This window comes from Glandiceps talaboti, chromosome 22, assembly GCF_964340395.1.
Source record: "Glandiceps talaboti chromosome 22, keGlaTala1.1, whole genome shotgun sequence".
Lineage (NCBI taxonomy): Eukaryota > Metazoa > Hemichordata > Enteropneusta > Spengelidae > Glandiceps > Glandiceps talaboti.
In genome coordinates, this window is record NC_135570.1 from 9169252 (window position 1) to 9181871 (window position 12620).

General features: G+C 35.7%; 1 protein-coding gene across 2 annotated transcripts; it reads left to right on the top strand.

Moving 5' to 3' along the window:
* The first annotated feature begins 555 nt into the window (after positions 1-555).
* On the top strand, positions 556-12547 carry LOC144451975 (sodium/hydrogen exchanger 9B2-like). 2 transcript variants are annotated; one of them, XM_078142919.1, is made up of 11 exons: positions 556-878; positions 3412-3744; positions 4703-4914; positions 5340-5610; positions 6011-6186; positions 8187-8293; positions 8814-8963; positions 9161-9269; positions 9730-9866; positions 10414-10491; positions 10768-12547. In XM_078142919.1, exons 1-11 carry the CDS (start codon positions 850-852, stop codon positions 10966-10968), a joined length of 1803 nt encoding a protein of 600 aa, XP_077999045.1. In that variant the 5' UTR covers positions 556-849; the 3' UTR covers positions 10969-12547. The 2 variants fall into 2 exon arrangements, with proteins under 2 accessions (XP_077999045.1, XP_077999046.1); XM_078142920.1 differs by lacking the exon at positions 556-878 and adding an exon at positions 1319-1394.
* Positions 12548-12620: the final 73 nt, after the last annotated feature.

Sequence of the window (12620 nt, forward strand, 5' to 3'; positions counted from 1 at the left end):
CCAGTTCTTTTGTCTGTCTACTTTCTTTTTGATTACCAGAACATTTGATTTCTTCTCATTAATATTTATTTTCCAAAGTTTACAATATTTATTTGTGACATCTAGCATGTCTTGTAGTTTGTTTTCATTTAAGTGCTACAACTTTTACAAGGGCTACATCATCAGCAAAAAATAAGCCATTCATGATTTCACCATTTAGATTAACCCCTAGGTGTGATTCACTTAGCATTTTTTTATTCATTGATATATACAGGAAAAAGTATCGGCGCTAGAACAGATCCCTGTCTCAGTGAGACCCTCATTTTGGTTAAAATAGTCTGTTTCTATATCACCGAAGGAAACTTTACTTTCAATGTGATCATATGTGTGTTTTACCACACGCCATAATTTACCTTTTACACCATTGTTCCATAATGCGTACCACTGTCCTTCTCTCCAAACACTGCCATATGCTTTCTTGAAATCGAGAAGAAAGATCTCTCTATTCATGGCAAGTAACGCTGACCCGGTTTGACCTTTTTATAATGCACTCGCACGTCATCTGGTGAAGTCATAAACCACATCCATCAGCTTTACTCAACTCATGGTGAGAGTGAGAAACTGTACCACCACTCTCACTCAGAAACGTGTAAACCGGTTTACACTGATACACATTTCCAATTTCTGTGTATTGAATTTTGTGCAATACATCTGGTGATTGAAAGCATATGTGTTCATAAAAGTGAACGTGTTTTCGTCTTCTTTTGTATGTGTACGTGTGACATTGAAGCTGCCTGCTACATTGTCATAGGCGATAGTCCTGCTCTGCTGGTATAAACTCGTTTCGACGTTGAACTCTGCATCACTGAAATGATTTCTTCTGACCAATTACATAGCAGGTAGGTACGTCGTTTTTATAAATGAGTTGTGAGTACAACAACTGAATATTGCCTTTACATGAATACTTAGCCACGTTGTGCTCTAATAATTACAATCAACAAACACAGCTTACAGTAACGTGTACCGCAAGCCAGACTATTTGAATATAAAAAGAATCGTATTTTTGTGAATAACCCTCTTTTGCCAGTTTTGGTAAGGTGAACTAATGATAAATGTATTTCATGGAAGCAGTTTATGTATTGTTGTATTACGTATTAGGTGTAACTACATACTTAAGTGGTTTGACTGACAATAGCGAAAGTGCCTGTTTTCACAGACCATGTCAAGGTCGACTTGAGATCGTGTATGGCATGCATACCATGGCACGATTATGTTAAACAGCGCCACCATACGTTACGTGCTGACCGCCGTGTACTCAAAAATTTGCATATCACTACAGCTGAACCAGAAGAACGAGACCCCGCTAAGCAGTCGACGTACCAGAATTATATTGGCCGTGAAAGAGTCTGCATATGGTAGATGTAGTTATATTTTTCCTTATGTAATGTAATAATAATCACTTAAGACAAAGTATAAATTTATGTTGTTTCCCAAAACACTAACCTAAAAGGGTGAACAGTTGTGTCGAGTTGACGTTTCGCGTTTGTGTCGAAATTGTGACACTAATCTAAAGTTACATGTACTTTAACAGGATGTTATGCACAGGCACTCGAATCAATGTGTATGATTTTTTTAAAAAAATATGTAAATAAGTCTTATTTATAAAACAATACATTTTTTTTCTACACATTGATTCGAGTACCTGTGATGTTACGTTATGTTACAATTTACACTACTCACACTGCTTTTAGTTTTTTACTTGTAAAAATGTGTGGTTTACGATAAATATGTGCAAATGAATGCATCCATGTGAAAATAACATGTTGAGAGACATTGCATAATATTCAACGTACATATAATCCCGTGTGTGACCTCAATTCACCGTGATCGTATTGTCATCATCATGCAATCATGTATATCATACGACTCGACGCTCGTGTACATTATCTACTTCCGTACATAGCTATTTCCGGCTGTACAGAAATCAGTCCAGTCTAGTAACTTTACATGTGGTCGCTTTCTACGATCTCACTCTCCACATGTAGTCAAATGGACAAATTCTACTGGAAATCTAGCTAAATCTCCTGCTGGGAGAATGATAAACAGCACATTTTCAGATCTATCACACTGGCAGTTTGTGAACTTCATTTATCAAAATTGGTCTGGGAAGTAAGATAAGAACATCACATGTTTGGAGCGTGGACGTCAGGTTTTTACATCATACCAGATCACGGCAGATAGAGTACAGTTACCGCGTGGTCCCATGAATGATGTCAGTGGTATTAAAGCACAGAATGTCGTGCTAAAGACAGCCATTGCACTTATAATAATGTTGAGAGAGATCGACCACACATATAGAACTTTACTAAACCTTGGAGGAATTATACTGACTAAACTAAAATCAGTCCCGCTTGCAAGCAGAGGATGGAGCCATTCTAACATTGTCCCTAAACAGGAAGAAGAGGGACATTGTCAGAATTGAGTCCCGACATCTTTCCAGAAATCAGTCATGATTTCAGACTGAATAAGTTGAGAGACACCATGACCCATTCCCTCTTGGTAGAGACAATCAATGTCAAAAGTTAAGTCCCAACTTACAGACGGGAAGAGACAATATCAGAATGTATATCAAACATTTTCTTGGGTTATTTTAGTGTACAAAGTGTAGGACGGGTACCACGAAAGAGTAGTCTAACTGCTAGACCTCAGGCTTTCTTCTGATAGATATGAGGGTGGAACACCTGAGGGTTATCACCCTCATTAACGACCTTTGGTCGCCTTCACAGTGAGCAAAATAGCCTGAGGGGTCTAGCAGCAAGACTAAGGAAAGAGTTTCTATTGTATTCACCCATCACTTAATTGATCAGCTTAAAAGTATTAACTGTAACATGTGGTTTATACTTATAGGATAATAAATGTGTAGTTGTTAAAGTTAATACTATTATTATTATTATTATTATAAAAAAAGAAGATATTTTATAACAACAACAATGATGACACATTTATTATCCCATAAGTATAAACCACATGTATGCTAACTAACCCCTAGCACATACTCTGAAAGTCAGTAGTCTTAACTTCTCAAGAGATTATAAAAACTGTTGCTAGTAAAAAGTAACACAAAAACTGAAGAATGTCTGTGGTTCTAGGTTTTGCAGCTATCAGCTTTCATATACCCCCATGCATAGTTGAGGAAGCTTCTGCCTGAACACTGGTGGGGAACCCCATTAAAAACACCAGGGGTCAGGAACTTAGATAAATTTGACCTATTTATATATCCTTAACATAAACACTTCAAGTATGTTTAACTTTTCCAGGAACATGTATGGTTTCATTGTATTTAGTATTTCCAAATTTCACTGCACAGTGTGTTCATCACTGATATTTAGCTTATTTCATTGAAATTTTTGCCTTTTATGATTCATTTTTCAGAAAAAGTCCATTGTTACGTAAACCCTGTACTACATATGGAACTACGGGGTCTACAGATGTCACCAGTGACGACAATGATACAAACTGTCGTGTTTTAATGAACGGAACAGTCACCATGACAACTAAAGACATAGTGGGCAATGATACCAAGGAAAGGGATGATGACATAGGAGACAAAGATGATGACCACCAAGTTGTCGATGACCACCAAGTTGCCGATAACAACCAACAATCATGTATGGATAGATGTGAAATGCGATGTGACCGGTGCTGTTCACCATGTCTGTTGAAATATCACCAACCTCCCAAAGATGGTGACACTTGTTGCTATAGGTATATAATTGTTTTGATCCATCTACTACGGACCTTGATCTCACAATGATTTAATTATTCAGTGTATACATCAACATGTGTACTGTAATTAAATCATTGCATGATTGAGGTCTGTAGTAGACGGATCGAAACGTTGCAGTCTTTACCAATTTACAGTTCATTTACATATTAAACATTGTACTGTCCTAGTGATTCTTGGAACCATTATGAAATGTTTATTTTGCAATGGAGAATATATTGAATCACTTGTAATTTACTGTAACTTTTCTTTCCTATAGTATGCACCTTGGATATAAAAGTCCTTTGACTTTTGTCGTTACTTTGTTCGGGAAAACTACAACTCATTCTCAGTTCAAATCAAGAAAAAAAATCAGGGGGTCACGGTACAAATTTTTGAAGTATGTAATCACACTATGGCTTCACCGATCAGACAGTAGAACCTATCAGACGGTAGTAGCAATCCGAAACTATGGAATTCATATATTGGAATTTAAAAGTGGCCATATCGATGACAAATGGGGATTCACTTTGCATTTTTAAATTATAGAACAATTTCATCATTTCTTCCTACTTGAAAAAAAGAATGTGAAATAACATATACCAAGTCCATGTTTATGACTCAATCAATTGCAAAAATCTATTTAAATGTACGTATTAAACATTCGTCATTGTATATACAATAACAAACCTCTTCGACACTTTCTAGCTTTTTGCAATTTATTACGTTACAAGCATGGACTTGGTATATGTTGTTTCACATTCTTTTTTGTCAAGTAAGAAAACATACATAGTAAAGTTGTTTTATGAATAAAAATCCAAAATATATACAATTTTTTGGTACCCATTTGTTATTCATGTGGCCACATTAAGCTAATATAGAATAGAAAATGTTAAGTTTTTTGGTTTTCTAGTTTTCTAAAATTTGTCTAATGTTAAAATATTTGTGTTGATATTTCAGATTGCGGTATAGCTTACTCTGTCCACCACATGGTATTATTGCTGTTGGTATTTTGTATATTCTGTTAGTATTTATAGTATGGGGTGTTTTATGGGCCATCACTGGTGATAATGCCCTACCTGGTGGTAACTTATTTGCACTGTTTGTGCTGTGGGTTGCAGCTGTTGTTGGTGGTAAACTTATATCACTCATCAAACTACCTCCTCTGTTAGGTATGTGACATAGTTTAAGTTTAAGCAGCATCAGATGATATTTGTGTGATAAAAAAGCATCCCCGATTTCATTTGTGTGTGTGTGTGTGTGTGTCTGTCTGTCTGTCTGTCTGTCTGTCTGTCTGTGTGTCTGTGTGTCTGTGATGTATTTCTTTCACTTTACTCTGGCTTCTCAGATTTGACAACAAATTAATGGATTCATAGAACTGAATCTGTGAACTTACCAAGCGGAAATCTAATATATCCTTAAATGATCAACGTAAGGATTTCAATAGCAGATAGATTCCAGACCAGGGTGTGGTGGTCAGATTCCAAAATCTCTACCTATTTCTAAAATTTTGGGGAGCTATATATAATAACATTGGTGAAGTCATTACAAATACATATATGCAAATAATAAATCTAACTTTGTTCTTTTTTCACAGGAATGTTAATAGTCGGTGTTTTACTACGAAATGTTCCGTACATAAACGTTGCGGCTGACATAGAGGCTGATTGGTCTATGACTCTACGTAATATCGCCTTTACGGTAATACTCATACGAGCTGGGTTGGGTCTGGATGCACAAGCTCTCAGAAAGCTGAAAATAGTGTGTTTACGTTTGGCATTTACACCATGTACAGTAGAGTGTATTACTGCAGCAATTGTTGCATATTTGTTGCTTGGATTTCCATGGGACTGGGGCTTTATGTTAGGGTAAGTATAGACTTGGTTGACGTCAAGTCTCTGGGATTTTTCACTCATTTTTTGAATACAGTTTTTTAAAACACAATTGTGTGAAAAAGTGAGGTGAGTGAGTGATTGTGAAACAGTCAGGTAAACACGTAGTCCATATATAATACGGGACAGAATAAAAAGTTGCCCATATTTTCCTTCATAAAATTTGAAATGAATAACAATTCAGTTGATTGTAAATTAAACTTTACAAAAGTCAGACTTCTTTCCAATTCCTAGAGTTCTGTGTCTTCTCTTCACCAAACATTGTGAAAATATTGGCTATATGTATGGATCTAAATTATCTTTCTACATTCTAATCAAAGATTGGTTTCCTTAAAACACATTTCTAAAATAATCAGTATATTGTTTGACTTGACAGATTTGTACTAGGGGCTGTATCTCCAGCTGTAGTTGTACCATCCATGTTAAATCTCCAGGAGAAAGGTTATGGTATGGATAAAGGAATACCAACATTGGTAATAGCAGCTGCCAGTGTGGATGATGTGTTAGCAATCACTGGATTCAGTGTTGCACTTGGTATTACATTCTCTACAGGTAAGGATTTCAATAGGAAGTACTTCAATTTTAATGTGAACCTCCTGAGGTTTGAAGTTAAAAGTTTATTTTCATTTTGGTCACAGAGTGGACCAATATACTTCTATAATAGGAACATTTCTTCAAATTTATACATAATATTGTCTAAATACATATAATGATCATATATCCTTTTATTATGCTAGACCACCAGCTGAGTAAAATTTAAAGGGAATGCCACTCCAGGAAATAAGGTATTTTCATAAACCACAAGTTCCGGAGTCATTTCATGATTACACATCACATAATTACCACTCAGTTGCCAAGAAACACCAAAATGAAACTCATTTGCACCTTGAGTGTTCTTTCAGTGGAACACCATTGCATTATGGGTCTTAGCAGACATGATTATTCATTAGATGCACACTGAATATTCATGACTGCTAAGAGCTTACTTCCTTCACAGAAATGATTTAACAAATGACAAATATAGACATATCTTTTAACCCATTCTGACAGAGAAAGATTCCTAAGTTGGCAAACTGTAGATAGGAACCCTGTGAATCAATTTTATCCTTCAATGGATACAAGCTGAGGTTATACATTTTTAGGTGTAATTTTCGCTGCATATCCAAAATGTACTTTTAGTATTCTACTTACTGAAGCATACCTAACCATCACTTGCAATTCTCGCTATCTGCAATACAATTCTATGCATTGCTAAGGAGTCAAATGGAACGCAGTCTCGTGACTGCGCTTGCATTTGTCGACACCTACACTTCTGGTCGCCTATGTCAATACATGTGAATGTTTCTTCCAAACAGTTTAATTTGTAACAAATAAGATAAACGCACGTTTTAAGCTCAAATAATTATGGAGGTGGGAAATTTAAATATGTACAGTATCTTTCCAGAGCAAAATTACAAGAGATGTCTACAACTGAAAATGGGAAAGAAACATTCCTGTGTATTAGCATATCCGACCGGAAGTGTAGTTGTCAACATTAGAACGTGTTGTCGCGCGACTTCATTCCATTTGACTCCACAGTGATGTGTAGAATTGTATTGCAGGTAGCGAGAATTGACTGAACTCAAACCTCATGCAACTGGCGAATGTAGAGCAGTGTGTTTTGCTTGCATGAAGTGAGCTTCAAGCTGAGACAATTTAGGTAACGACAACAAGATAACTGACACAAAACAATAGCCTCTGATGTAGGTATTCAGATACCCAATAATAACCCGATGATATTATTGTTTATATGTATGAAGAAATATCAAGGACATCCCTACTATGCAATCAATTATTCTTAGACTAGCAATCCCAGTAGTCAACTATAGTGTCCTAGAAGGCATGCATCTACATTAAAGTGGACATATGGATGAGGATTGGATATTTATTTTGGATTCTTAATTTATAAAACAATTTTGTCGTAGCTTCCTACTTGAAAAATCAATGTGAAACAACATAGACCAAGTCTGTGTGTAACTCAATACATTGCAAAAATCTATTTTAAAAAATGTGTAAAAAGTAAGTTAAACATTTTACACATATATTAATCTTTTTTAATTTATTGAGTTACAAACAAATACTTGGCATATGTTGTTTCACATTAATTTTTCAAGTACGAAGCCAGGATAAAAATTGTTTTATGAATTAAAAATCCAAAATAAATACCAACTTCTCATCCATATGGCCACTTTAACATTATACTAGAAAAGATTCATTTAGATTTTATGGAAATATTTTCACCTGAGTAAAAAGCCTTGTAAACTCAGCATGTATCACTTTAAGTTAAGAAAGTTAATGAGTTGGTTTTATTCCTGCCATGGAAAAGAAAGGTACAAATCCAGGTGACACATGGAATCTACTGGTTGACACATTAGCTCAGCTGGTCAGAGCACTCTGACTAGAGACTTCAGAGGGACATAGGTTTGAGTCCTATATATGTCACTTGTCTTTTCTCAATTGCATTTGTTAAAGTTATCCAAAAATTTCAACTTAAGATATTTTGTTCTGCACAGGTAGTATTGTGTTCACTATATTCCGTGGACCTATTGAAGTTCTTGTTGGTATCTGTTTGGGAATAGTACTGGGAATTATAATGTGGTATATTCCACATGGAAAACAGGTAAAAAACAGAAAGTTCCTATCATTAAATATATTTTTGACCACCCCCCCACCCCCTTTGAAATGAAATGAAATGCAAAGTTACAATTACCCAATAATTTACAGCAAATACTTTACATATATTGTTTCAAGTTAGAATTTTGTTAATGTCCAAAATAAGTTTTTAAGAAATAAATGAAATTAATTGTACATTTGGAATGATTCTCGGTTCTTTCTTGAAATATGATGTTATCGTAATAGTCAGAAACTAATAAAATGAAACCTGCACCAAGAAAAACAGTGCCCTCTATAGTTGATTTTATGATATCAAATATACTTGTTTTTACATGACTTTCAATCCATCTTTTGTCATTTCATTATTTTTGCTTGAGTTCAGGAAGGTCAAGGTCACTTTTTTGCGTCATTCATTCTGCCATGCAGGAGAACAAGAAATAATGAAAATAATACAACAGCCTCTTCCTTTCTGTGAAGTAATTTCTTTATTCAAGATTTTTAAATTATAATTTTTTTTTTCACATCAGACATCCCTTATTGGTTATCGTAGCCTATTCTTGTTTGCTAGTGGGTTATTTGGATTGTTTGGTACAGGTGCATTAGAACTTGCTGGATCAGGAGCACTGGCTGTGTTGACTATGGCCTTTGTGGCTGCCCATAGATGGGGGGATGATAAGGTAAGATGAAATCAAATCTCAAATCTCAAAATCCCAGTAGCTGTTATTGAAAGTTGGAGATAATGTCTTTGACGAAGACTTGTTGTTTGAACTTGAATTCCAAGCTGGTTTACTGAGGTGTCCAAATTAATATTCCAAACTGTTCATCAATGACTCATAAATTCAGAGGATGCTATTAACATCTTCTTTTTTCCCAGGAACCAATAGGAAATGTAATGGCAATCTTCTGGAATTTCTTCCAACCCTTTCTGTTTGCTTTGATTGGAGCTGAAATACTAATTGAAAACTTAGATCCAAACACAATTGGTGAGTTTTGGAATTATCTGATTTTCTTTGTAGATGAGTTTACACTACAGTAACAGGGCATAGCCCAGATCTGAAATGTTTTCTGTGTTCTTGTAGATTTTCATTCATTTTCATCATGCATTCATTTTGTTTCATATTCATCAAGAATTACATGTATTAAAGGAAAAGTCCTGTCAGACTTATTTCTGTCTTTAGTACACTGTCTTGTATTGATTACTGCTATCAACTTAAAGGAAAAGTCCAGTCAGACTTATTTCTGCCTTTAGTACACTTGTATTGATTACTGCTATCAACTTAAAGGAAAAAGTCCAGTCAGACTTATTTCTGTCATTAGTACACTTGTATTCTCAGCCACCTCTTTCCAGTCACTTGCCTGGCATTAGGCCAGACTGTCTGGCTTGGCTGAAGCCGGAGAGCCCACCATGGAGTTTATTCATGACTATTTATAATTTATTTGCAGGCTTAGGTATTGCTGTACTAGCTATTGGTTTGACAGTTAGGGTTATTGTATCTTTCTTTGTGGTACTCAAATGTGGATTCACTATCAAAGAAAGACTGTTTATAGCGTTGGCATGGTTACCCAAAGCTACAGTACAGGTAAGATAGAAAGTTGCCCAAACATCCCATGTGAGATGTGTAATGTGTAGTAGTAAGAATTTGCATGGCAACTTGTCCACCCTCACTTGGTTGCTATGGATGCAATGCAGGATCTCTTGAGATCTGCCGTGAGATGAAAAACAGTTTATTGTCAATTGCTAACTGATAATCAACTGAACAGTATATGTAATATTTATCGTCTATGAATTACACCACTGATACAACTGCATGTAAACTTGTATGTATGTACAGTATATGTATGTGTGTGTGTGTGTGTGTGTGTGTGTGTGTGTATGTATGTGTGTGTGTATGTAGGTATGTATCTGTATGTATGTTTGTATGTATGTATGTTTGTATGTATGTATGTATGTATGTATGTATGTATGTATGTGTGTGTGTATGTATGTTGATGTTGTGTTTATACGTTTGTGTTTACGTGTCCGTGATTGTGAAAGTGTAAAATATCCGCATCAAAAATCTTGCCACAATGTCTTTTTAAGTAACTAACCAAACTTCAAAGCAACTCATTGTATTTTCTACTTCATAGGCTGCCATAGGATCTATAGCATATGATACAGCAAGAGAAAGAGAAGCAGGAGATGAAGCTATACAACTTGGCAGTCAGGTAAAACTGTTTAAACAGTTTAAAGACTTTGATGCGAAATTTTAAGCATACAAATACTCACAAATTTATTTAATTTTATCGGCTGAAAGATATAAATCATGGCCTTCAATCATATTGATAATTCATAGCAAATTGAATGTTAGAGAATACCACAAATTCTGTTACTTTATGAAGCATTGACTTGTCAGTGATTTCAAACTGAGAATTATTAGGGTGTATAATCCCTATTTTTTCGTAAGACAATAACTTCAATTTGTGTTATTTTGTTCCCCAAAGATCTTGACCATAGCAGTCTTGTCCATCATCATCACTGCTCCTCTCGGTGCAGCTGCCATTGCCCTAAGTGGACCAAGACTTTTGCACAAATCACAGGATGCCAAGTACAAGAAAATTGACGCAAAGCAGGAAACTAGAACAAATAAAGATAATGATGCCGAGGCAGGTGTTGCTATGATCACTACAGAGACTGGTGTTTGATATTCACTGAAGTATGTTTAGGTTGATGCAAAGCAGGAAAATAGAACAGATGAAGACAATGATGCAGAGGAGACAGGTGTTGCTATGATCACTACGGAGGCTGGTGTTTGATGTTCACTGAAGTATGCTTACAGGTTGGCGCAAAGCAAGAAATAGCCATTATAGAACACTATGTAATGGAGGAAGCAAGGGTTGTTATAATCACCACGGAAACAGGAGGTTGAAGTTCATATGGACAGATGGACAGCAATAAAATTTAACTGCAACAGAATTATTGTCTGTGAGTCTATCATTGTAACCTTTGACCTTGTTTAATTTATAGCTCTAAAAGTAATAAAAATGACCTTTGAACTCTTATACCATACATGAGTACCAGCTCTTTGATCCTATCACTGTAGGCTTTGACCTCGCTTGAGTTGCTCAACAGGGATGATCTTTGAACTCCTAACCTTTTACTGAACTGGCAGGTCTGAGACCCTATCCTTGTAACCTTTGACCTCGTTTGAGTTACTGATCAAGGGTGACCTTTGAACTCTGAACCCTTTTAAAGGAATGGCAGGTTGGCAATCTACTATGAGGGAGTGATTTTTATGTGTACTTTTTATAATCCTACCCAGCTGAAATTTGAACTCATTTGAATTTTTCTCTAAAGGATGACATTTGAACTTCAGTGACAGAGTAAACCACCACATGGTCAGCCTTTGAATCTTACAACTTACAAACACACGCTAGACTTTTTGCTCGCTTGATTTGGACTATTTAGTACATATGTACCAGAGGTTACTTGCACCAGTGCATACGCATACTACTAGTGGTATTTGCACTGCAGTGCAATACCAAAAATATTACTGCTTACCTGCATGCAAATAATATGCAAATGAGGATGTGATCGTTCAAAGCGCATGATTGCATAGTGTCAATTTTACAGAACTTTGTTGTTTCGGATAAACATATGTAATAATAACAGAACCACATGCTGTGCAAGTGCCAATGTGAGTACGCTACACTGGCACTCATGCACCAAGGAGTTCTGTCATAGTCCTCGCTAGATGCTTAGACTTTTGATTTCAATATTCAAATGAAGTACAAGCCAGAAAACTGGCCACAGATGATTCTTACTGGGTTTAATCTACCCACAGTGTCAGATGATGTCAGCGGCATCCGAATCAATAAAAGAGAGTGGAGTTGTGTGATGTAAACATAGTCAGTAGATAGGATCAGCCAATCACAAATCACGTTTTATCGTAATCTAATTTTAGGTTCCGATAACGAACTGTTGGGCAAATGTCTAAGCAAGCAAGTATTGAGAGAACATGGCTAAAATCAACAAGAAAAGGATGAAGGATAGGAAGTTTTTGAAAAATTTTAACAGTAACAGTTTTACCTTTCTACTACAAGGTTGACATTGAATCCGAGCCATTCAGTAATACATATTGTGTGTATTTGGTTGTAATCGCAGTATTGCATATATTTGTAATACTACCATGAGCCGAATTGTTATTTTTGTAATTACTGATGTTGACAACTATATACAGAAATGTGTAATTTCATATGCTTAATTTTGTTGCAATAAATTCCAGATACCCATGATTTTATAATTTTAAGGAAAGAATGCTTCGTTCATGCATGCCAGTGGTGAAAGGCGCCCTCTA

Bases quoted from the DNA above. Each gene is read 5' to 3' on its own strand.
- LOC144451975 (XM_078142919.1), top strand. From the start codon at position 850: ATGATTTCTTCTGACCAATTACATAGCAG. The intron at 5,611-6,010 runs GTAAGTATAGAC...TTGACTTGACAG, and splicing joins GACTGGGGCTTTATGTTAGG to ATTTGTACTAGGGGCTGTAT. The intron at 9,270-9,729 runs GTGAGTTTTGGA...ATTTATTTGCAG, and splicing joins CTTAGATCCAAACACAATTG to GCTTAGGTATTGCTGTACTA.